We start from the raw sequence: 26,278 nt of genomic DNA, 5'->3' as shown, positions 1-26,278 counted from the left end.
TGGAATACGTTATTGTTTCTCTGGTTTTCGCGGATCTGGTGTAAACGAGCTTCCGTACGTTCGTTCATCGTTAACATTACTTATGGTCTGCGAGGAGATGTTTATTTACTGTGTGCTAGTGATGGAGTCTCCAGTGGCAGTGGTCTGGAACAGTCCAGAGTTAAAGCTGTAGTTGTACGTTTTCAGGACGGACGGCTTTGCAGTTGAAACGGGAAATAAATGGATATAATATACAAGTAAAAAAAAAAAAAAAAAAAAAAGGTGTATTGCTGTCATATATGAAGAAAAAAGATTTCAGGGCATGCTGACATCGGGAAATAATCATCTCGGGGTGGTAACGGTAACTCGGCTTTGGCAAACAGTCCCATTGTTGATTATTTTCACACACACACATATATATATATATATATATATATATATATATATATATATATATATATATATATATATCTCGACCGATATTTTTGGTACAAATAAAACCAATTCAAACTCCATATTTATACTGTGTTGAATTTGCAGGGGAAAATGAATGAATGAATGAATTCATAAAATGATTGGTTATTTTGCGGTGCGACACTGCAGCACTACAGCTACTACTACAGCTCTGTCTTTTGGCTCTGTCCCATAATGCACGGCACACGGTGGGGTTGAATCTCTGAGATTTATTCCACACCCAAACCCAAAGTGAACTGCACCAGGGGGTAAATACACCAAACCGCTTAAGGGCTGCGTTAGACACGGGCAGGGCCTCCTTCAGCGCTCGTTTGATTTTATTTTCGGTTTCCAGTGAAGCATCTTTCTCTCGTTCTCTCTCTCTGTCTCTCGCTCTTGCTCTCTCTCGCTCTCTCTCGAGTTTTCTCTCGCTCTCTCTCTATTCTCTCTCTCTCCGTCTCTCTCTCTTTTCTAGCTCTCTCTCTCTTTTCTCCCCATCTCTCTCTCTGTCTCTCATTAGTATTCCTATGAATTTTTTTTGTGGCCAAAATGCTCACCCAGCTTCCTCATTAACTACTGAATCCCGTCGACTCGCACAGCGAGACTGCGTCCTGGTCTTAGGAATTTATTGTAGTGTCTGATCTTATTCGTAGTCATTGGTATCAACAATAGGTTTATTTGAGGAAAAACACGGTTATCCACCCCCCCCCCCCTTCTCTGTCTGTGTATCTTGAGTAATAACTCATTAAAAGAATCAGCAGTAGCTGTTTGTCTTCAAGCTCTTGCTGGTTTCAGACGCCAACTTATTGACAATTATTTTCCTGCTTTCATGATGGAACAGGAAGCACGATTTGTCGACTTGGCGTTAGGGCTGGGCGATTATGGATTATTCTGGATCTTGTAACGATATATATTGCAAGATGTTCTGCAGCGTACCGTTTCCTGGTCAGTGTCTGATGTGTTCTATTCAAACGACAGAAGTACCTCCCTCTTTAGATACAAGTTCCTCATCTTTTAGCTGGCCTGATACCTGTTCCTCGTCGGAGTGTCGCGGGGAGTTTCGCTCTGCGTCACGCTCCTCCATGTCAGCTTAAGGTACGTTCACATGCACAAAGATTTAAAGTCCGCTCTAGGCGTTCCTACTACTGGTTGTCGTAGTAACGTTCGTCAGTGGGTACTAGTGGAACTAGCGGTCTACGTTTGACGTTTTCTTGCCTCTAAAATGAAACGTTCTGGAGGGAGAGCGTTTGTATATAAAATTGACCAGCATTAGCATTTTTGGAAGGAGTCTCCAGTGTCGGTGTTAAAGCTGTAACGTTATGATTTCAGGATACAAAGCTTTGCAATTGTTTGGTGGTGTGTTGTTTTTTTTTTTTAATATCGAGAGTTGAATCGGAGGAATTCGGACACTCGCTTCGAACAAAAACGGAGATTACGCAGGAAAAAGAAAGATGCGTCTTTTGAAATAAACAGAGCAAAATAAAGAGTTTTCACTCCACTCACCCCGGTTTAAATAGTAAACGGAATTGCTACGGAGTGCGGTAGCGCCGTCGTCGTAGCGCCGTCGTCGTAGCGCACGTTTGTTCGCGTGTATGGTATTTACTCGTTTGTACCGCGCGCTCTGGGAAATCCTGCGCAAAAATAACTAGCGTGTAATTTTGATCCTGTGTATCGTTTTAAGACCGCTCGATACGACCGTGTGATATCGATATCGTGATAAATTAGGACGCGCTCCGAACGTTTCCCGGAGATATATCTAATCGTTAAAAAGCGACCCGAAGCCGCTGATGTGCTGTGAAAATGGTATACCTGACCTTTACACTTTATAAAATCAGTTTTTCAAATGCTTTCCTCCGTTTAGTCTTCTGTATCACCAATGAAAAGAATGTCATTTTAAATACAAAGAGTATTAAAGAGTTTTTTCGTTTGTTTTTAAACCGTTTAATACTTTCAGTACTAGCGCTACTGTACTGCTGGGAAATTGTGAACAAACCTGTATACTGTGCTACATATCATGTAAACATCATAATAAGTAAACAAAATATATCAGTATTAAGTATTGGTGCAGCCTAAAGATCATTGAGGTTACTGAGGATGGTACCACTTTGGACCTTCATTCGAACAGTTATGCTGTGACGGCTAGGACTACAGCTTTAGGACGACAATTACCACAGACAGTTCTGTAGTGAAGTCTCCATCAGTGAACAGTGGAGAAGTTCAACAAAACAGGCTTCATGTAAAAACCGTAATGAGTTATTCCTGGTTACACAACTGCACTATTTGACCATGTGGTATTAGGATATTTGTAGAAGGGGTGTATTTATTTATAATCACACTATCCGGCGTCACCCTGATGAGGATGAGTTCCCTTTTGAGTCTGGTTCCTCTCCAGGTTTCTTCCTCATATCGTCTCAGGGAGTTTTTCCTCGCCGCCGTCACCTCTGGCTGCTCGTTAAGGATAAACTCCTACATCTCAAATCTATATCCTGAAGTTATATATTTCTGTAAAGCTGTTTTGGGACAATGTCTACTGTTAAACACGCTATACAGATAAATCCGAGTTGAACTGAATGAGCTTCTGTTATTCTGTCGAGATCCTGGGTGAAAATCTGATTTGATAAACTCACTGTGTGTGTAGCGTGACTGGTTTGGAGCCATGAGTCACTAGCTCGCTCCATTAATTTATCTCATACATTTTTGTCATCATTTGCTATTATTAGCAGCTATTTTTAGAATTTAATATTCAGTACATTATATTAAACATTTGTTTTACGACACAGGAATCTGACAATGTTTCTCCGTTTTTTTTTTGGGGGGTGGGGGGGTTTCCTGTAGGCTCACCGCTTCCGGTGTGTGTTATGAGGTCATGTGGTACAACATCTGGGCGCTTTGGTCACAGTGTGGAAGGACGAACGGTGGTGTTTTGTTCTATCCCGAGTGAGAAATCAATCATGATTTTAACACGAGTATTCTGCGCAGCCGTAAATTCACCTCATAAGCCGATTTCATCAAAAAGGCAAAACGTTTTTTTCTTCTTTTTTTTTTTTTTTTCTCCCCATGTCAACGGTCATGTGACGCAGTAAGAGCGAAGGCTATCGCGTGCTTCCTCGGGATAACCGCGGCGACGTCCACGTTAATCCGGATAGATCTGAAAACGCTGTCCGTCTACACTGGTGTTAAAAAAAAAAAAAAAAAAAAATCCCTATAATGCGCACGTGTTAAAAACGTAAGACGCTCCGACATTTCCGTGAGGCGTTTGCCTAAAAATGCGATCCGAATGTTGTGCAAAGTGACGTTAACTGACGTTAACGGGGCTGTCCGACTGGATCGCAGGCACAACGACTACAGTACAACATCGTCCACCATCTTGTTTCGTTTTGAGTAGACGGTGTCACATACGCTATCGTTTTCGAACATCTCTGTTTTCTTACAAAACCATGACACACCCTCTTCATCTCCCTCCACTGGCTTCCAGTAGCCGCCCGTATCGAATTCAAGGCCTTGATGCTCACGTGCAAGACCTTCTCTGGAACAGCGCCCCCTACCTCAACACTCTCCTTGAGGTTTACGTTCCCTCACGCGATCTGCGATCGATTAATGTCCGATGCTTAGTAGTTCCTACTCAACGTAGCTCAAGGTCCCTTTCCAGAACTTTCACAGTAACTGTCCCTCAGTGGTGGAATGAACTTCCAACCTAAATCCGGACCACAATCTGTCACCATCTTCAAAAAAAAAAAACAGCTAAAGACCCACCTCTTCCGTGAACACACAAAAAACCTTACTCTGGCTCTTACACCGCAACTCTACACGCTTTGCTTCTTCTAGAACTCATTAACAGATCTTGTACGGTAGCACTACTTGTATTGTTCTCCGCTTGATCTATCGCTTCGCTTGTATTTCCTCATTTGTAAGTCTCTTTGGATAAAAGCGTCCGCTAAATGAATAAACGTAAAGGTGACGTTTTCAGATTTATCCACTCGGGGGAGAGTTTCTTCGTGAAGCTCGTCTCTGAATGGACGGAAGACCAAAACGTAGAGAAAAAGATGCGCTTTCGGATAGATCCGGATCAACGTAGACGTAACCTGCGTCACAGGGCGGCGTAACACGCTCGGAGGAAAGCGCTATCCGCCCTCTTCCGCATACGTTCGAGCTCACGATCTCCAGAAGACCGAACGCTTTTTAAAAAAAAATCATTTCAATTTGAATCAATCCACGTCGCAGTAGTCCGGTTCTACCGGTTTTCTAAAGGAGAATAAAGTGTGATCTGGAGAGTTTGTGGTATATAGCGTGGTGTGTGTTTGTGTTTGAGACAGAGAGAGAGAGAGAGAGAGAGAGCAGCAGAATCGACTCGAGCTATCAGAGCGTCATGTCTGATTGAATATCAGCTTGGCTTAGCAGCTCCTCTTGTGAAAGGAGGGAGAGCAGAACATTCGCTTAAGAGTGCAGGACTTTTTTAAGAGCGCGAGCTGAGTAATCTGATCAGCGCAGCTCGGTTATCTTAGCAAACCACGGAGCAGTGAAGTAGAGCTGACATATTACTCCTTAAAGGCATGACCCGACAGCTTTCTACACACACGTTCAGCTTCGTTCTGCAAGCCCGTCGCTTTCACTCGTCTATCAGTTTCAGTTTTGTTTCTCGTTTTTTTTTTTTTTCTTTAAACGTAAACCTGAGATTGATGATCGAAATACGTGATATCTTCCTGGGGAAAATCTCTAATTCCTTTTTCTGTTTGTTTGTTTGATTTAAGCTGGATTAACCCGGATCGGTTTTGCTGTCACGATATGACGTGGACCGTCTGATCAGCCTGATCGATTAATCAGCCCTCCGTCAAGCATGTCGAGGTGCTGGGGATTGGCTGTTCAGCTTGCAATCATATCCAAACTGTAAAAGTACTCGAGCTACAGGTTTTTGTCCGCCCCGGCAAACCGGTATACTTCCTTCAAACACAATAAAACGCCTCCGAGACAGCACTTGGCATTGGAGCTTTCGCTTCCCAGAGAACAAATGGTAAGGTTGAATTCCAAGCTCTGAACGTTTAGCCTTAAGCTAGCCTTTTTTACTACAGTATGTGATTTACTGGAGGACGAATCGGCATCACGTCTTCCAGCAGTTCTCCACCTCGTTTCGAAACGCAGAAGTAAGAAATGGTGCGTATTTCCTCTTTCCGTGAAAGACTTTCGGTTCGACTCGTAAACACTCGCGTGTAAATGCACTAAAGGAACAAAAGTACTGCGAGATATTGCTGTTATTTAATCTGATGATGCGGTCGGTTTAGTATTTATTGTGGTTACTGAGACCTGAGGGGGCGGGGCTTTTGGAGACATGACCAATGAACAGCTAGCTCATGTTTTCAGTCACTCGGGTTTACTTTAACTTTCCATACCAAAGTATTTTTGTACACGTCGAACTACTTTTACTCTTTACTTTTATTCAGTTACTAGACTTATTTGTGTTTTGACTTTTTTTTCCCCACATGTAGCTAATGCTAGCTTGCTAGCTAGCCAGTCTCGGGGTTATATCAGAGAGCAAACAGCTCCTGAAATAACTCGATCCTGGTCTGCACCAGCTGCTGTTTAGCGACACTGGACACCACTGGACAACCAACCAGCTAATCTCGGTAACCTTTAACTTGGTTCACGTGCGGATTAACAGGTCGATATTCTCCTGAAAAGACACCACCTCTGGGTTTTCACTGGAACGTCGGCGCACAAACCCGTCTCTGGATACGATTCGGATGGTCCTCTGTAGGGTTTCTGTCCACAATGTGAAAAAAGAGCAAACCTGCTGTTTTCTTCAGCAGTCCGTGCAGGATTTCACCGAGGGGTTTTTTTGTTTTCTTTCTTTCTGTGATTGTTGTGTCCACAAACGATTTTACTGCGATGCAGTTTGCGGCGTGTTTGTGCTTTTGTTTTGTTTTGCGGAAAACTACTTGAATTGGCAAAATCGCGAATGCAGGAAATTTTTGGCAGCGGTGTTTGTTGGTAAACGAGACCTTTTGAGCTGTACTCGTGTTCGACGCACGTGAAGCGAAGCGGGCGTCTGAGTGACGATGCCACGTGAGCCGAATCCGCGCGACATCCGCGGCGATTCCGGAAAACTGCGAGCTCCTCCGAATATTGCGGCGTTTCGTTGATTCCGCGTTAATTTCCACGATCGCAAAATCCCGGAAGGACTGCTTTAGATTCGAAGCTCTTAAACAAACCTGATGAGTTTCTTCATGTTTTAGGAGGCGGATGGAGTTGACGGTCATCCTATGATATGATGTATGATGGGATATATTCGGCTCTGGTGCTGTTTACGGTCGAAACACACCCGCTTTAAGAACATTTTCCCTGTATCAGTTATTAAGGCAATAACTGCACAAACACTTTGTTGTTTTTTACGCAAAGTATTCCATATGTATTAGCGCTACCTACGAGACGTTAAATGTCAGTGTTGATAGATGCAGTGATACAAGTATGCAAGCTAGCTATCTAGCTAGCAAGGTGGATACGATGAGCAGTGTTTACTAGACTCTAGATACTTTCCAGGAAAAAAATCAGCATTATATTGACCCCCATTTATAAGATAAGCAGTACACGATCTAGTGAATTTTGACGAGTAATAACCCTAAAACTGTGTGTGTTTTTTTTTTTTTTTTTTTATACATCGGATCAGATTTGTCCCAGTCTTCTCTTCTGAAGGATTTGTATACATAGCTCAGTTATCATTATCAGGGCAATACTTTGCAAGAAAAATCCTTTGCGATAATTGTGAAAGAAAGAATCCTCATCATCCGAGTATTGATCCCAAATGAAAAATGGAGCATCCTGGGTTTGATTTGCATATTTCCTGCTTATTAGGTACCATCGATCGCGTCGCCGTATCTCGGCCCCCGGGCGCGGTTCTCGTTCACAGATTGATTGATGGATTCGGCTTAGTCGGCTGCCTGGAGAGGCAATTGTTTTATTCTCGCAGTATTACTTCCTGTAAAGTGGTTTAGAGGGAAACGCTGGGTCTCTGGAGCTCTTGGCAACAGGTAAACATGCAGAGGACCGGGGGATCGAGGGGAACGCGTGGCTCGGCATGAAAAGCCATTTTGTTTCTTTGTGAAATGTCATAATCCGGTAGATCGCTCTGGTTTGTCGTTCTGTTCATTATAAATCCGATGCGTTCAGTTCCGCTTGGGCTTTATTATGAGCTGCTCCCAGCTCTCCCGTTTGTACTGGAGCTACATATATTGTCACATATATGTTTTGTTTTCTATTTAGCTATCAACCTGCCTAGGGACTGCAGATGACACTGGTTGCGTACAAACGGAGGAAATTCAAGACCATCGTCCCCCTCCCCTGGAGTGTGGGCCAACAAAGATCACTCCAAGAGCAAGACGTGTAATAGTCCACGAGGTCGCAAAGGAACCCAGGGTAACGTCGAAGCAACTAAAGGCCTCTCTCACATTGGCTAATGTTCATGAGTCCACCATCAGGAGAACACTGAACAACAATGGTGTGTGTGTCAGGGTTGCAAGGAGGAAACCACTGCTCTCCAAAGAGAACATTGCTGCACAGCTGCAGTTTGCTAAAGATCACAAGGACAAGCCAGAAGGTTACTGGAAAAAATATTTTGCGTATAGATGAGACCAAAATAGAATTTTTGGTTTAAATGAGAAGCGTTATGTTTGGAGAAAGGAAAACACTGCATTCCAGCATAAGAACCTTATCCCATCTGTGAAACATGGTGGTGGTAGTACCATGGTTTGGGCTTGTTTTGGTGCATCTGGGCCAGGACGACTTGCCATCATTGATGGAAGAATGAATTCTGAATTATACCAGCGAACTCTAAAGGAAAATGTCAGGATATCTGTTCATGAACTGAGTCTCAAGAGAAAGTTGGTCATGCAGCAAGACGACGACCCTAAGCATACAAGTCATTCTACCAAAGAACGGTTAAAAAAGAATGAAGTTCATGTTTTGGAATTGCCAAGTCAAAGTCCTGACCTTAATCCAATAGAAATGTTGTGGAAGGACCCGAAGCAAGCAGTTCATGTGAGGAAACCCACCAACACCCCAGAGTCGAAGCTGTTGTGTACTGAGGAACTAAAACTCCTCCAAGCCGACGTGCAGGACTGATCAACGCTTACCGGAAACGTTTAGTTGCAGTTATTGCGCCACAAGGGAGTCACACCAGATACTGAAAGCAAAGGTTCCCATGCTTCTGCCACTCTCAGATATGTAATACTGCATCATTTTCCTCAATAAATAAATGACCAACTATAATATTTGTTTAATTGGGTTCTCTTCATCTACATTTCGAACATCTGATGATGTTTTAGGTCGTATTTATACAGATGTATTGAAAATTCTAAAGGGTTCGCAAACTTTCAAGCACCACCGTTAATGAAAGCAGACAAACCTGGCTTTTGCGGAAAAACTCAAGAACGTGTCACACATTTCATCTGTTGTTCCTTAGGGCAGTAAAATCATGCACGTGGAAATCCTCCTCCGAGAACTAAGAATGAACACGACATTAGGAATAAATAACTGAATTTAGATAACAATCATAAAATTGGGAACGTTTAATGTTTACACACAGAGGTTTTAGGATTAAGGTAAAGAGTTTAGGTTAAATGAAACGTTAGTAATCTTTGTGTATTCTGTAAAAGCAGTGAGATGTCGTTTTAAGCGAAAATAAACTGCCGCACATACAACGTTACTTACGGTATCACTGTATTAACGATGCTACCGTTATCTTTTCAAGCTCTAGTATCACGATACTACCGTAGTGCCGATATACCGTGCACCCCTAGTGGCTACACACCAAATGAAAACATTTTCAGAAGTAAGTAACGAGAATTCTTTCTTTCTTTCGAGAAACAACAACAGAAAGAAACAATTATCACAGACACAAAATGTGCAGGAAAAAATGCTGGCTCTTGTTCACTTGTGGCTTTGTCACACCTCACCCTCCTCCTATCACATCTTCACACCCAAAACGGATCAAACGTTCTCCACACGCGTCCAGAGACCGAAGCCCGGCTGCGTCGAGCGCTGCATTTTAGCACTTGCTAAATGCGTGTTTTCGCCCTTATTTTCACCTTGCGCTTGAAGAAAAGAAAACACACCTGCCAGAAAAAGCTGTCTCGTCGAAGCGCTTTATTTCTAGAGCTCAAACTTAAATTGGCAATTAAGAAATAAACGACGACTTTTTTTATTATTATTATTTCTCTCGCTGAAACGGAAGGCGTCGAGCGTCTGGATATGGGCGATAAACATGAAGTGCAAAAATGTTGGCACGCGCGTGTTTCTGCTTCAAGTCGTAATAAGTCTTTAAAAAGAAATCGACTGCGTAAATGTCATCGTTTGATGGATCAGTAGCCATTACAGGGATGTGAGCTTGTGGTGTTTTTGTTTTTTTGTTTTTTTTTCTTGAAGAGGACAGATTGCTTTACTTCCTTCTCGACACGTTGTAAGTTACACGGCGAGGGAAATGGAGTCGGGCTTTGAAGTGTTAAGTGTATGCGGACACAGCTGCCATGTGTAATCTGCCGAGTGTTTTCGACAGCTCCCGTTCTTGTGTTTCACGCTCGCCCGAAGAATGGCCTCCTGCTCACCAGTCTGATTTTCCAGTGAGCGCACGCGTGTGTGTGTGTGTTTGGTCGGTTGTTCTGTTTCCTACCACGTGTGGACGGGGCAAGGTGTTAGTTCTCATTCGAGCGGTCCTCCAAGAACTTTCGTCGACTCATTGGCATGCATTTTATTGTGTACATAAAAACATCTTATTTTTTCAAAAAAAACCAATTATTTAATAAGATGAAATCACGTTGAGCGTGATTGGATTTGTGCTCAGAAACTGAACGTGTCGTCGTGGTGTATTCACGTCGTTCCGCGGCGTGGTAGTTAACTGAGCGGTGGTGCGTGATGACTTCATAGGGCATCTCAAGTGCGATGCTGCTGTGCTTAAAATGAAACGTTCCGTCATCCCCATTGTTATTGAAGACAATCGGCCAGGGACGTGCAGCCAGACACCACAAATTGGTGTATTTAAAGCCCCCAGACATGGTTTCATTTGGTTTATTCCCAAACAAAAGCGTTTGGTAGCACCCAGAGTCAAATCTGTAACCACGTGATAGCCGGAAAAATTCCCGTCTAACGTCCGAGCTGCAAATACCTCCCAACGAGGTGACGGTATTTTCCAGGTGGGTGTAAACTGAAACAAAGGGCAACATCTGAGAAGTATTTCCAGCTGGGAAGCACATATCGCGCCTCCGGGTGAGATAATAGGGACGCTAAGTAACTTTCAGGCGAGCGGAGACGAACGCGTTCACGCTGTAGCCGCGGGAGCTCTGACGCACTGCTTGACAGTTTGTGGTTTAGCTAAGCGCTTATATAATATCAGGAAATCATCATGGTCTCAAAGTTGACTTGTCTTCAGAAAATTATCAGGAGCCAATTATCAGCTTGACTTAATTTAAGGAATCGTTTCGTTATCCTGTATAAACTTAATTCAGATTCATCACACAGTATGAACGTTGAATTAACTCACCCAAGCCTCATGTGAAACTGGTGGAGGTTTTTTTTATCGTTTTTTCAAGCTGCCTAAGTTTTCATCCCGTCCGACATCGTCGCTTAAAATGCCTATTAAGTGACAGAATCGTACATCCTCGACAACCGGTAGTAGCTGGTGATCCAGCATAATCAGTTCCAATACTTTAGCTTCCGGAGTGCTGATGTCGGACTTTTGTGGTCCATCGAGTACACGGAGTTTGGGCTCCGATTGCGAGTGTTGTTGTTGTATCCACTTTTAACTAGTTCTGCTAGCTTTACTCGTTGTACTCGATGGTCCGATGTGCTCTTAAGTGTCGTATCAGGTTAGTGGAGTTCTTAGTCAGTTCTTTGTTTTAGTTCCATGAACGTTGTGAATAGTGTTGGCTTGGTCCGAGACGGATATTGTGGAAAGAAATGGTATAAAGGTGTTGCTTGTGCTGTTTTCTTCTTCAGCACGTAGCGAAATTTGGCTCGCGCTTTTGCGTCATCGATCTGCTCGTTGTATTGCAGGTAAACATGACATTTTTGTCAAGGAATCTTGTGAACTCATAAATCGTGATAAAAGGCCAGGCAGGTCTAGTGATGTATGTAGCGATACGGAGATATGATGGGTTATGCGAATTAGTGCTAATGATTAGCCCGTACAGGAATTCGCGGTCTTTCACAGGTGGTGTTTGTTGGTAAACGAGACCTTTTAGCTGTACTCGTGTTCGACGCACGTGAATCAGAAAGGGCTTTGGCTGAGTGCACGTCATGATGTCACGTGACGCGTCTCGACCCGGATCTGCGGAAAATCTTCGGTAATTTTGAAACGTCGCAAGCGCCTCGGAATATAGCGGGGTTCGCTCGATTTCGCGTTCATTTCTGCGATTGTAAAATAGCGAGACCTTGGAGGGACTGAATGGAGCACATGTGCTGGAATCCAGATGTTGTTTTTGCTTTTAGTCCAGATAAATTGAGTTTGTCTTTTGCTGTAAATTCTGGTTTCCCCCCCTTTAAACATTCTTCACCCCAAATGCGTGCGTGTTAAATCACGCCGCTGTACATAGAAACCCAAAAGCATCTTTACATGTCCACAAATGTCCCGAAGAACATTTATGGACTTTTGTTAAAAAGATTTAGATACAATGTAAATACATTAACGCATGTTATATAAAATAAAAGCTTTCTCAGTATATCGCAGTAGTCTGGGGCTGATGAGGCATTTCCTTCCTTCTCATTTTCTCAGATTGGTAGTGTTGTGTGTAATAGTATATCGGTGCCTCCAGGATTTCGCAAACTATTCGGAGGAGCTTGCAATTTTTCAAAATCACCGCAGATTTTCCACAGATTTGGGCCGAGACGCGTGAGGTCACGTGACATCATCACGACGCACATTCAGCCCAAGCCCTCTTCGATTCATGTGCGTCGAACATGAGTAGAGCTAAAAGCTCTTGTTTACCAACAAGCATCACTGTGAAAAACAATTTGGTACGATTGCGATTTCCCCAATCCAAGTAGTTTTCTGGAAAAGAAATACAAAAAAAAAAACCTGACAAGTTGCATCACAACAATAAAAACAACTCGGTGAAATCCTGTACGGACTGACTGAAGACTCATCATAAATGTTAAACATCTCCTTAAGAAAGTCCTAGCTAGAGAAACTAATAAACACACACAAAAAAAAAACCCTCCAAGCTGCATCGCAAATATTGAAAAAAAAAAAAAAACTCGCAGCAAAATCGAGCATTTTTGGCCACAACAATCGCTAAAAAACTCTGCGAAATCCTGTACGGATTGGTATAGTGTGTGTGTGTATATATATGGTAGGTCAAAACATCGAGCCACCAGAGTGCCAGGATGCTGCGGTGTGGTTTGGGATGCAGATGTAGGCATTTTGAATATAATTTTTAGCTTCTGATTCTAAACCAAAAATGACACAAAACAGGTGAAAATGTCAATTTTTTCATTTGGCAAAACAAGACTGTGCATACTAAGACAATATCTTTTCCAGACCTTTACATCGTAATCGTTTGTTTGACCCCGTGCTCTGACCCTGCACTCTGACCCCAACTTCCTGACATGCTGGGGTATGCGAAGAAAAGAATTTCATAGTGCTGTAATTAATGAAGACTCATTATCAATATATAATGCCTCATTTTATTTTTTTACATTTTTTTTTTTGTACAAGCCTGTCGGTACCGGTAATAACCGCGACTTGAAAAGGTTAAGTGTAATAACCTGCTGTCGGACAGGTTCGTTCTGTGCAGGTTCCTAAACAATAATGATCGAATGTTATTTTCAGTGCGTAGTAGTGTTTTGCTTTTAATCAGCTTTCTAACTCATTATCCATGAATCACATGGATTTCCGCTTGTACACGTGCACCGGGTGTGAAGACTAGACTGCGCTTGTTAACCGCCTGAACGAGTGCTGGCCTTCTGTGTTCGATGTAAGGTGTTAAACCTTTTCACTGCCATCGAATGAGGCCAGCGATCTCTCCAAAGGCAGGACGAAGGCACTCCACTGTGATGTCGGCTGAAAGTGGTGGTGGTGGTGGTGGTGTTGGGGAAAGTGTGTGGCAGGGTCTGTGCTTGCTGTAGATCTGACAGTTGGATGATGACTTGCTTGTGCTGTTCACACACCAGCCACTGCTTTGGCAAGTCACGGTGATCATAAATCACCAAGTGTTTAAGACAACATTAGAGTTTCGCTTCAGCGCCATGTTTCGTGCCGGGGCTCAAAGAAAGGAATGGAAATTTTGAGTCTGTTATGATCTCACTCCAATATGATAATTGCGCCATTGCACTTCTCCAAGACCCTTTTTTTTTTCCCCCTTTCTCTCTCTCTCTCTCTCTCTCTCTCTCTCTCTCTCTCTGTGTGGATCTCCTGATGGCTTTCATCTTATCAGAGCCAGAATTCCACCCAATGCCTGAGACATTAACTCACACAAACGTCTCGCTTTTTTTTATTATTTATTATTATGGTCATGCTTTTGCGCTTAAGTCGTTTCATTTTATTCCTTCTTCTATGGAGCTCGATTGTGCTCTCATGAAAGCTTTCCATTTTAATTTGTCCAACATTAAACAGCCTTGTCTTCTGTTCTGTTTGGCTTGCAGATGCTGTTTGTCTCATTTCCTGTTATGGATGTTGAGATATTTTCAGCTTTTCCGTGTACTTGGGGGGGGGGGGGGGAACTCATTTTTGTTGTTGAGGATCAACGTGGTCATTTTTAATCAACGTACCGCTTACTGACTGGGTTTTTCTTCTTCCTGTTTCCCTGGTTATGCAGATGGAGTCTCCGGTCTCTACGCCGGCCCCACCTCCGCTCCACCTTTTAGCCTCGGTGGGAAACAGTGACATCGCCTCGCCGTGTGAGCAGCTGATGGTGCGGACGCGCTCGGTGGCAGTCAACACGTCCGACGTGGCGTTGAGCACTGAGCCCGAGTGCCTGGGGCCCTGCGAGCCCGGAACAAGCGTCAACCTGGAGGGCATTGTGTGGCAGGAAACCGAGGACGGTAAGGACGCTGAGGGTGTTTCAGTTTCAGAAATGACCCCAAGGGCACACCTTGGGTCTGGGCTTTTTATTCGGAGCTGTCCAGTGGACAAGTAGCTAAAACGAAGCAAAAAAAAATTACTCTCTATTGAGTTTAACAAAAGTTCTGCACACTCAGGTCGACGGCCTATATTAGCATCTCCATATCATGGCGCTTTTCCACTGCACGACTCGACTCTGCTCGCTTTTTGGGGGATTTCCACTCTGCATAGTGGCTTATACCTGGTCCTTTTTTTTTTAGTACCCCCTTGGTCGAAGTTCCAAGTGAGCCGAGCTGAAACTAAATGTGAGCCACGCACTGAGGAAGGCGTAAGGATTCTCCTTAACGAGTGGTTCTGTATTGTGCCTGAATAAATGTCATTTAATACATACTTGCGTATGGTAATATTCTATTAATTGAAAATTATGTATCATTTATCTCTGTCTAAGGTTTCTGTCTTAGATTTTTACATCTCGCTTGTTACCGATTTCCAAACAGGCGCTTATCGAAGTCGCTCCTGTCGCGGCTGAATCTAACTTACTCATATAAACACTACATAGGTTCTAGAGCGCTGTTATTTTACAGCCTTAATAGGGTCAGTGAACAGGAAAGGCGTTTGGAATACGACCTGAGCGTGTATTTGTACAGGGCTTCGATAATACATTATTCCTGCTTGAAGGCGAGTAGAAGATGGCACCCGCGTTGAGGCGGCACTAAACCGTAGTGGAAAGGCAAGCTCGGAAAAGTAAAGCGAGTCGAGCCGTACCGTGCAGTGGAAAAGTGCTTTTAAAGGTACTGTTTACACATTATGATGGTTTATCAGGTTACCTATATTGTATGAAGATGCTGTAGTTCCACTTCAAGTTTGCAGTCGCTTTGATTGCTGTCATTTCATTTCGTTATCTGTTCATTAGTGCCACAACTTAATTGTTGCCCTGGTGGCTCAGTCGTTACGGTTCTGGATTCTGATCAGAATCATCATAAGAATCCAAGCTGCCACTGTTGGGCGCTTGATCCAGAAACGCAATATTTACATTTATGGCATTTGGCAGATGCCCTCATCCAGAGCTGAGCAGTTGAGGCTTACGGGCCTTGCTCAAGGGCCCGGCAGTCGCACCTTGGCGGTGCTGGGATTTGATCTCGCAACCTTCCAATCAGAAGTCTAACGTCCTAACCACCGATATCATGGCTGACCCTGCACTCTGACCCCGCACTCTGACCCCAACTTCCTACCAAAGAACGGTTAAAGAAGAATAAAGTTCATGTTTTGGAATGGCCAAACAATGTTGTATATGCGATGAAAAAATGTAAAGGTGAATTAGGTAGTCTTATGTTCACAAAGCTCCTCCCTCCAGGATCTACAGTGGCCTGTAGAGTCTCTCTAAAATGACTAACAGGTGGTGCATCCAAAGACAACCATACATTCTGGACCAGAAGTCTGTTTTCCAAACAGGTTTTCTCAGCGGGCCAAGGCCACAACTTATTCCATTGTTTGTATGATGTTCTATGTATCTTCCAGCTCATTTGTAGAAGTAAGGAATTAAAAAAAAAAACTCGATTCAGTCCCTCCAGGATTTCGCGATCGCAGAAATTGACGCGAAATTTTTCAAAATTACCGAAGATTTGGGCTAAGACGCGTCATGTGACATCATCACAACGCGCATTCAGCCAAAGACCTCTTCGATTCATGTGCACCGAACATGAGTACAGCTAAAAGCTCTCATTTACCAGCAAACATCACTGTGAAAGACCGTGCAGAACTATTTTGTGCGATTGCAATTTTGCCAATTGAAGTTGCATCGCAATTTAAATTTTTTAAAGCTGCAGCAAAATCAAGTGGGGTTTTTTTTGGCCACAACAATCACAAAATCTCCTGTACATACTGGATTATTGCACCTTTAACTGTGCTGTAACATATATGTGACAATGACTTCTTCTTCATCTTCTACACTAGGCTTACATCATATAGTATCATATGGTATTGGATACTACAAAATGGAGAGTATTTTGTACTAGTACAGGTATTGATGAGCGTGTCTGAGACCTGATGCTAGTATTAGTATCTATGCATCTCTGGTCTGGATTAAAGCATTTTACTAGCTAACTAGTTCACCATACTGGAGGTTTTACTTGCCTGGTGTCCATCGCTGACAAATGTGTTGAAATAGAGGCTTTTGGATTATTTCAAATGAGCAGCATCTAAAGTTTTTGATTACGACGTTAATTGGGATGTTAAACGATTCCTGGCAGTGGAGCTCTAAGTTTGTGCTCAGCATCAAAGCTCCAGTTAGGCAGCAGTATGGTGTAGGCTTGTTCTTGATGTTGAACACACTTTAAATGAGTCGCCCACAATGTGCCCACTGCCTGTCCTCTGAGCATCTTATAAAGGAGCCTCATCAGCATTCACAGCGCATACCTCCCTTAAGTATTTGCTTTTTTTTCACCCTCCATCACAGACACACACTGCCTCTGATTCAGAGAGCACTTTTTTGAATTTATTTATTATTTTATAGCCCTCACTGGAGTATGAATGCTTGTGTTCACTAGCCTGCCTTACTACGTTTCAAGAGGGACACAAAAGAAGGTTGTAGACATTCCCAGCCCCAGGCATGTACGGGCACCGAAGGCCTCTTCCTGCTTTAGTGTGCTTGAGGGAGGTAGTTATGGCCTGCTGCTTCCAGCCTCCTCTCATCTGTTCCTCCTCTGGAAAACATGCCGGAGAAGGAAGAGGCCGTCTGCTTGGCATGTGCTCCATTTGATCGTCTTTCTCCAGCTGAGCCTGAGCCGGGTCCACCAGGATGCCTCTGCGTGTTTTGAAGTTCGTGTTTTTTTTCTCCCCCCCCTGGTTGCGGAAGCGGGCAGATCGGTATCTCTGTGTCACTGTGTGTGGGTGGAAAGTGGAGCAGCGAGATCCGGTGGCAGGGTGTAGTTCGAGCACTTTGATATGGCTTACCATTGTGCTCGGTTCCTTTAAGGACTCGCCGTGTGTCTGCCCACATCACTAACAATCTTGTATCTTGGTGCTTCCAGCGATGTTTCTGTAAATGTCAGCCCTGCCAGGAGATAACAGTCCTGTGCTTGTTTTTGCTGATGCTTTTCAAAGGATAAAACATTGTGTTTATCTTCAGAGTCTCTCAGTTATCTGGAAATGTTGCCTCAGAACTGCTGCTGTAATCATAAAGATTGCTGTGTGCTCAGTCTGACTGTTATTTGCAATCCACACACTTAGTACTGTTTGTCTTTATTCTTCTACACCTGATTTGTAATCCTACTCTCCAGTGTCGTCCCAAACAAGACCGGTCCCATTTCCCCATTTCCACCCTTGGTAAATATGAGCAAAGAAGGCTGTAAAAAAATTGTCTATATTGTTTAACCTTTTCACAGAAATATTCTACTCATGGATATGAAAACAAATGCAAATAAAACACAGGTTTACCAAAATATATATATATATATTTATTATTTTATATATATATATAGTGGCCAAAAAATCTCCAAGGATCACAGCTGCAGAATTGCAGATGTTAGTGGTATCTTGGGGTCAAAACTACAATCCGAAGTCACCTACATCACCACAAGTTGTTTGGAAGGGTTTCAATAAAATAGCCTCTACTCTCATCCAAAAACAAACTTGAGCGTCTTCAGTTTGCCAGACACTACTGGAACTTCAAATGGGATCGGGTTCTATGTTCAGATGAAACCAAAATAGAGCTTTTTGCTAATAAACACCAGAGGTGGTTTTGGTGCACACAGAGAGGTAGCCATATGGAAAAATACCTCATGTCCACGGTTAAATATGGAGGTGGCTCTTTAATGTTTTGGGTCTGTTTGGGTCTGTTTGGGACCTGGACATTTTGTTAGGATACATGGCATCATGGACTCTATCAAATATCAACAGATATTAAATGAAACGCTGACTGCCTCTGCCAGAAAGCTTAAAATGGGCCATGGTTGGATCTTCCAGCAGGACAATGATCCAAAACATACATCAAAATCAACACAAAAATGGTTTACTGACCACAAAATCAAGGTCCTGCCATGGCCATCCCAGCCCCCTGACCTGAAATCCAGAGAAAACCTGTGGGGTGAACTGAAGAGGAGAGTCCACCTGCATGGACCTCGAAATTTGAAGCATCTGGAGAGATTCTGAATGGAGGAACGGTCTCAGATCCCTTGCCGTGCATTCTCCAACCTCATCGGGCATTATAGGGAAGACTCAGAGCTGTTATCTTGGTAAATGGAGCTAGCAAAAAGTATTGACTAAAAGGGTGCCAATAATTGTTGCACACCTATATTTAACATAGTTTTATATATATATATATATATATATATATATATATATATATATATATATATATATATATATATAAACCTGTCTTTTGTTTGATATCAATGAGAGCAGAGTATTTTTGTGAATCTTTTGAACAAAAGATCGAAAGGTTACACAAATAAAAATGTTCACAACCTCCTTTGCTCATATTTACCAAGGGTGCCAATATTAATGGAGGGCACTGTATGTGCTTGGGTAGTTATCAGCAGACCCGGCTAGAGTTTACTCAAAAGATTCAGGGTGTAAATATAGATCAGCTTTCACATGTTTTGATATAAACCAATAAATGTGCTAGAACGAGAACTGTGGATAAAGATACTGTGAAAGAAGCATTAACATAATGAAATATGTAAACTAGCTTGTTTATACACTCAATTACTGAATGATGTTCAGCTTTTAGTAACGAAGTGCAGCGCAGTCCAAATCTCAGAGGCTTAAAAGTAAGCATATTTAATTCACACATGATGAAATAAGACGCATTCTTCAGCTCACCCACATCACGAAGAACGACGTCGCTAATTCCATATGAAAAAGAAGACTCAATTCCCGTGTTTTAACATTTTCTCTGAATACCTCCCGGATTAATAGATTAGCTGCGTCTATTTGCTCTTCACTGACTCACTCGTGCTTATGAAATCAAGGAGACTCCGGGTTAGACGGCTTTCACCTCCTGATGGAACACCGAGAGACAGATCAGGGCAATGTTTCAAGCCATCACCATGACACAAATCCCCTTGGCAGGAAGCTGGAGGCACACCAGGGTCATGCTGGTGTCTCATCCACCCATGGAAGCCATGCATGCTGATGCCTCCAAGTGTCAGCCCTAAATCTTTACAAACTTTATTGCTCTTGAAGAGAAGCCCAGAGAAGGCTCAGTTCCAGGGAGCACAGGCGTGCCAGGATTACTTATGCCAGTATACTGATGTCAGTCCCGGCTTTACACACTGCGCCTTTCCCTGCGGTTCTTACAGCCACTTGAGCTTCATCATTACGCCTCACTGTTTCTTGGTTAATAATTCAGTTTCTTTCTTTTCTTTTCTTTTTTTTTTGGTTACTTCAACTTTGAGCTTCAGGGTTTGTTTTTAATCAGCTGCCAAATGTTCACAAAATCCTAGTGGCTCTAAAACAAACCACAGCTTTCCTTACTTCGAGCTAATTGTACGCCTTCACTGATTAGCTGTAGAGTTTATTTGCTGATCTGGTTGTGTTAAATGTGATTGATTGCTCGCCATCATTTCTAAGAAGAAAATCATGGCAGACAGTTGGGGGGGGTGGGGGGGTAGTAGTAGTAGTCAGGCTCTGACTACTACTTAATAATAAGCAGCTTCTCCTATTTTATTGTCCAACGAGACCATGGTCCAGGAATCCTGATTTGTGTTGGCTCATAAAACTGAGGCCTGTGAGTTCATAGGTTAGAGTTCACCTAGATAAAGTTGGCACGAAATGAGAGCGACCAGTAGCAGAAGCAAATGTACGTCTTTCACATTACACGTCCTTTCCCTTTCAGTGAACTGGCTTTTCTGCTGAGTGAATATTATTTGTTCGGTGTGACTTCAGCAGTGGTTTTTCAGGGTTCTCTTGTATTGCTGTAGCATGGCGTCAAAAACCATAAATGCTATGGCTAAACCATAGATGTTGGTATCTCTTGACACCCCTGCGTTAGACAGCACACAGGCCACTTTATTTGGCTGAGAGAATTGTGGATTCTAGATCAATCTTGGCTGTGAACAGTCCCAACGATGCACTGCCGAGCCACTGATCCGTGAAGGACCAGAGCGCATGTGTTTAACTGCTTCAGAGGTATTTATTAATGGAGTGTAAGAGTCCAGAAGGGCACACGCCAAGCTCCTATTTCTTTCGCCAAGGCCTTTGAAGGGCACAGGAGGTGAAACGATTGGCCATTCACCCCGAGTCAGCCCTGGGGCTCAGACAGGTGGCCGGAGGAACGCTAATGACTCCAGGAGAAAGACCAGGGGGGCCACCACTAATGTGATCCTCCACTGACCCCATTGACATTTTTCAAAGGAGCGGCAGTAAGCACAGCTCTTGCAGTCTGGAATTCTCTGAGAGACATACGGTGGATGGGAAGAGAGTTACACGTGCTATGTTTTAGGAAATTTTACTTATGATGACATTATTGGAGTGTGTTTATCAGCGTTAGCCAGGAATGACTGCATTTGAGTACATTTGGCTTGAGTGTAAAGCGAGGAAAAGGGCTGTGCATGCTTTAATAGGAGTATCTTGCTCATCTGCTGGATTTCATCTCTCTGACTTTAGTATAAACCTTTCATCACTTCATTCCTTGTGCAAGATTAAATAGGTGGTGACTAAATGTGTGTTTCACTTAATGTACTACCATGAAAAATGTATCCTTGACGCGTTGCCAAATGTAGTATATTAACCATTACATGCTAACCCTATCAGCACAGTAAAACGCCTGAGACAACATTTTCAGTCACATTTTCAGTTACCTGAATTGCTAACAGTGCATAAATGTAATGTCAGCCAAGCTGATTATTACCGCTCTAACGGAAGCACACAATCATAGCAACCCTCAGCCAGACAATCCCTTCTATTGGAGTTCTTTGATCCTGTCCTTTTATTCGCCTCAGCTGTTTTTCTCACAGCAACCACAGTGCTAGAGGAAGCAGAGGCAGGGCTGCTCACTGCTGCAAAGTCAGACGTAGGACACCATCAACCAGTTTTCCCCCAGAAATGACTCACTCTGCACCTTGCCGCGCTTAGCCCGCTGTAATCACGAAGCAGGCAGTAAAAACAAGAGTGTGTCTTTGAGAGCGCAGCCCTCAGAAACCTCTATTTGATCTGTTTAAATGGGAACAGCACATCTGCCACAGCTGTGCGGGGAATACAGAGAGAGGCAAGAGTGGCTGCTCATGAATGAGTCACAAGGATGAAGGAAGAACTCCGTCATCCCTAAGAAGGCTCGATGTACAAATATACAGCAAAGAGGGTGGAATTATTCTTCCACTATAATGAATCTTTTCATCTTTTCAGGTATGCTGGTGGTTAATGTGACATGGCGGAACAAAACGTATGTTGGAACGCTGCTGGACTGTACGCGCCACGACTGGGCTCCCCCGAGGTATTGACGAGGAGTGTTTGTATGAAAATGTGTATATAGCAAAACCTTTCAAAGCATCACCATATCTTCACTCCTTAATACAGGCCTTTTGATATTTGACTACATACACAGAATGTCGTTAACACTCAAAATAGGTACGTTCTTTTAAAATGCTAATTTAGTTCATTTAATCCTTAATCCGTCCGTCCATCCATCCAACCTCCGATTAATCCGAGCCGACTGTGATGAGAGCTGCAGTGGAGTCTGATTAGATCCATGGCTTTGCTGCACTACTCCCAATCAGTTCTGAATAGCACAACCTGTGCCTGTCTGTCAGCTCTCCTTAGACATAGGTCCCTCCTCCCCCCAGAGCCACAGTAATCCAGGTGTATCCCACACACGTCATCTTAAGCCTCAGGGAGGAGGCCAGACGCTCTGCTCAGAGACTAGCTGGAAAGGATAAGAATAGACACAATCTCTCTCTCTCTCTCCAGCAGGAGACAGAAATCCAAATATGCCACCAATCTGTTTTCACCCTTCAGTGATGAGGCACATTAACATCGTGTTGATGGTGTACTCAGTAATTGCTTGACATCAGATTGGTTTATGATGATTTATTCATTTAAACAAGCTTTGCTGCAAGTTGTAAAAATACATAAAACATGCACTGTGTTTTAGTTAGTTATTTATTTTTAAACTGCATCACAAAAATGCACAAATCAATCACTGGCCTTACATTGTGTTAGTATTTTATAAGAAAATGAGCCATCATTTATAGTTATCTACAGAAACAGAACAAGTACAGTCAGGTTGTGTTCTTTAAATGATTATAAAAGGGTTTGGGGTTTTTTCGTTCATATGCGAGAATGGGAAATAAATTTTGCATTAAAACATTAAAATTACACCATTTGTTTTTATAGCTATGCACATTTCCACATTGTATAGTTTGGACTTTTTTTCAACTAATCTTCTAGGTTCTGTGAATCCCCCACAAGCGACTTGGAGATTAGGCCTGGGCGTGGTCGAGGTAAGAGAATGCGTCCCAACAGCAACACCCCAGTCAATGAGAACAGCAACTCCTCTGACAACAAGGGCAGCAACAGTAGCAAGACCAGAGCTGGCTCGAACAGCAAGGCTCGACGTGGCAGTCAGAACTCCTCTGAGCGAAGGACCCCACCCAATAGCAACACAGAGGATGTCAAAGCCAGTCCCTCCTCAGCCAGCAAGCGGAAGAATAAGCCTGTTTCCGACATGGAGCCCAACTCCAGTTCTGAGGACACAAAAGGCAACAAGCGTATGCGCACTAACTCGAACAGTGTTGTAACCTCTTCTGGACTCTCGCTCCCCACCATTAAGACAGAGTGTCTTCCGCCTCCCTTAGACCGCAATTGCCCCTCACCAGTACTTATAGACTGCCCATACCCCAACTGCAACAAGAAGTACAAGCACATCAATGGCTTGAAGTATCATCAGGCTCGTGCTCATAATGACGACGATATTAAACTGGACATGGATGGGGATAGTGAGTATGGGGAAGAGTCCTCTCTCCACCCTGAGCCAGGGAGTTGTAATGGGGCCTCGGTTTCCCAGAAAGGGTCCCTTTCGCCGGCACGCTCAATCACCCCAAAAGGAAGAGGATTTGATGCACACAGTTCATCTCCTTCCCCAGGGAAATTTGGCTGCAAGCCTAAGAAGAAGAATGGAGAAACAGATGCAGAGGCTTGTGGCATTCCCATGGATGGCTGTGAAGATGGGCCTTCTCTCACTGATGATGCCAGTAATGATGGCATGGAGGACAAGAAGTCCAAAAAGTCCAGCACCAAGCCTGACAAGCTGGCCCAGAAGAATATGAAAACCTCCAGGCCCATGGCTCCAGGCATGCCCTCGCAGCAGATGTACTCTCTACAGCCAACGCCATTCAGCTCCGGGAGTCCAAACCACCCCCCAGGAATGAGTTCAATGATTCAAGGCATTCCCAAAAGCCCCCAGCTTAAAGGCATTCAGGCAAAGCCTGGTGTGCCTGGAGACTCATCCCCTATGAACCAGGTTCTAGGGAGCTCCAAGGACAAAAAGAAAAAGGACAAGAAAAAGAAGGAGCTTGGTAAAGAGGGAGACAGCCCCAAGCCTCCAGGTAAAAGCGGGAAAGCTGAAGATGGGAAGAGCCCCTATTCCGAGTCTTCTGATCCTGGAAGCAGAAGTGAAGGCCATCTAAATGGTTCTTCAGACCTTCATCAGAGTCGCTTAGCTAGCATTAAGGCCGAGGCAGACAAGATCTACAGCTTTACAGACAACGCTCCCAGTCCATCAATTGGTGTGGCCAGTCGTATGGACAGTAGTGGGCAGCCTCTCACTCCTCTCCATGTTGTTACTCAGAACGGGGCTGATAACTCTTCGGTGAAGACGAACAGCCCTGCATACTCCGATATCTCTGATGCTGGAGAAGATGGTGAGGGAAAAGTGGAGGGTGTAAAGACCAAGGTAGAAGATCAGTCTGTGAGGGAAGGAGCCAAAAAGGCCCTCTTTCCATCTCCGGCAACCAATAAAGAGTCACCTTATTATGCTAGCTATGACAACTACTACTCTCCGAACTACACTCACCCTAGCCCTGGTAGTGTTAGTACTGGTGGTCCACTGCCAGATGGCCAAACTGTAAAGATAAAGAAAGAGGAAGAGCAAGAGCCAAGCGAAGACAAGGCAAAGCCAGAGGTTCAAGAGGAACGTAAAGTAGACACTGCCTCCAACCAGCCACAGCAGCAGCAGCAGCAGCAGCATCAGCAGCATCAGCAGCAACAACAGCAGCAAGCCTCAGTCATCCAGCAACGGCCCAACATGTACATGCAGCCTCTTTACTATGGCCAATACTATGTTCCCCCATATGGTTACCCAGACCAGGTGTATCACAACCATCTCATGAACACTAATCCAGCCTACAGGCAGCAGTACGAAGAGAGACAGAGACTGATAGCCGAGCAGCACAGAGCAGCCAAGACCGAGGCTGGCATGAAAGAGAGAGAAGCCTCCATGAAGGATGACTGGAAACAGAAGGGTCCTGTTCCCCCTGGACTCACAAAAGCCCCCAGCCTGTCTGACCTGGGAAAGCCACAGGCACCCAGCAAGCAGAGGGACTCGTCTTCTGAGCCAGCCAAGTCTGTCATCATCCCCAAAGGCGAGGAGGCTAAGCTCCAGCCCCAGCAGGCTGAAGGCTTAAAGGTGAAGCTCAGCGAAGGTGGCCATCATGGCAAAGAGGACTCCAATAAACTGGGAGTGGAGTCAGCCAGGCCAGGCATGGATCAGTCAGTGTGGTACAGACAGGTAAGGAGTATCTCCCTGCTTAATTCATAACTGGTTTTGAATTTACTAGGATTTAGCTGACAGAAATATGACCATGTTTACCAGTATCCTGAGAACCAGAGGCAAGTCGACGAGGAGCGAGAGCGTGACCGAGAGAGAAAGAGCAAAGACGAGAGATCACGGACTAAGGAGTCAAGCGCCAAGGAGGAGAGCAAGGAGAGTGCCGATCGTTTGTCTGCCCCTGAGGACTACAGAAGTGCAGGGAAAGACCCTCGATCGAACGCTCACATGCCTTTCTCCTCTGCACTGGCCCAGCAACAACCCTACATGCACTACATGCATGGATATACCTATGGGCAAGGCTATGACCCCAACCATCCTGGATACAGAGGAATGCCCTCAGTCATGATGCAGAACTACCCAGGTATGAAGTCGTTATTAGGAACATGATGCATGCAGATTTATCTGAAGTAAGCTAGAAAATGCTGTACTTAAGATAGCAAGCATTGCACAACCAGGGTGTCTGTGGGTCCTTAAAAAGTCTTAAATCTGCTTAATGTAAAAATAAGGCCTTAATTAGCAGTAAAATGTCTTAAATTCACGTTTCAAAGGTCTTAAAAATGCAACCGGACCGACACCGTAAAGAAGATTTAGATTTTATTTTCGCTCGTTGCTGTTCGAAATGGTAAAGGTGTGTGTGTGTGTGCGCGGCTCATCAGTGATTTAGAGCGGCTCGGTTTGAGTCGCTTATAACCTGCATTTAGACTCGTCAGATTCACTCCGGTTTTATATTGGCGTAATCTCAGACATTTTTGTGGGCAGAGGTTTACAGCATTTCATGAGGAAGTGATGGTAAATTAGACATCTTTTTCTCTTCTCACTGCCGTAATCCATCTCTATAGTTTTTTTTCCCTCTCTTGGAAAGCCATGGAAAGGAAATACTGGATTTTTTTTTTCTTTCACTGTTGGAGCAAATGCTAATACTAAAAGGATATTTGCTCTGGTCTCCCATCTCCCTCTATAGACGTTCACCCTGCTATAGTTTACTTAAACCCAGAAATGGATGTATATGTATAAACACCATCCATTATAGCTGATGTATAGTG

The 26,278-nt window shown here is 43.8% G+C and overlaps 1 protein-coding gene across 7 annotated transcripts in view; it reads left to right on the top strand.

Moving 5' to 3' along the window:
• The window catches only part of LOC128613426 (zinc finger protein 609), a 72,650-nt gene that overhangs the window by 38,041 nt on the left and 8,331 nt on the right, over nucleotides 1-26,278 (top strand). For all 7 annotated transcript variants that reach the window (XR_008386881.1, XR_008386880.1, XR_008386879.1 and 4 more), the window contains exons 3-6: nucleotides 14,226-14,451; nucleotides 21,815-21,902; nucleotides 22,856-25,193; nucleotides 25,278-25,596. Coding sequence is in view for 2 of the 7 variants with exons in the window: in XM_053634163.1 (XP_053490138.1) it covers nucleotides 14,226-14,451; nucleotides 21,815-21,902; nucleotides 22,856-25,193; nucleotides 25,278-25,596 (2,971 nt within the window). In the remaining 5 variants the exon portion in view is untranslated. The remainder of the gene's footprint in view (nucleotides 1-14,225; nucleotides 14,452-21,814; nucleotides 21,903-22,855; nucleotides 25,194-25,277; nucleotides 25,597-26,278) is intronic.

Source organism: Ictalurus furcatus, chromosome 10 (assembly GCF_023375685.1).
Source record: "Ictalurus furcatus strain D&B chromosome 10, Billie_1.0, whole genome shotgun sequence".
Lineage (NCBI taxonomy): Eukaryota > Metazoa > Chordata > Actinopteri > Siluriformes > Ictaluridae > Ictalurus > Ictalurus furcatus.
This window is presented reverse-complemented; position numbering and strand designations above follow the sequence as displayed.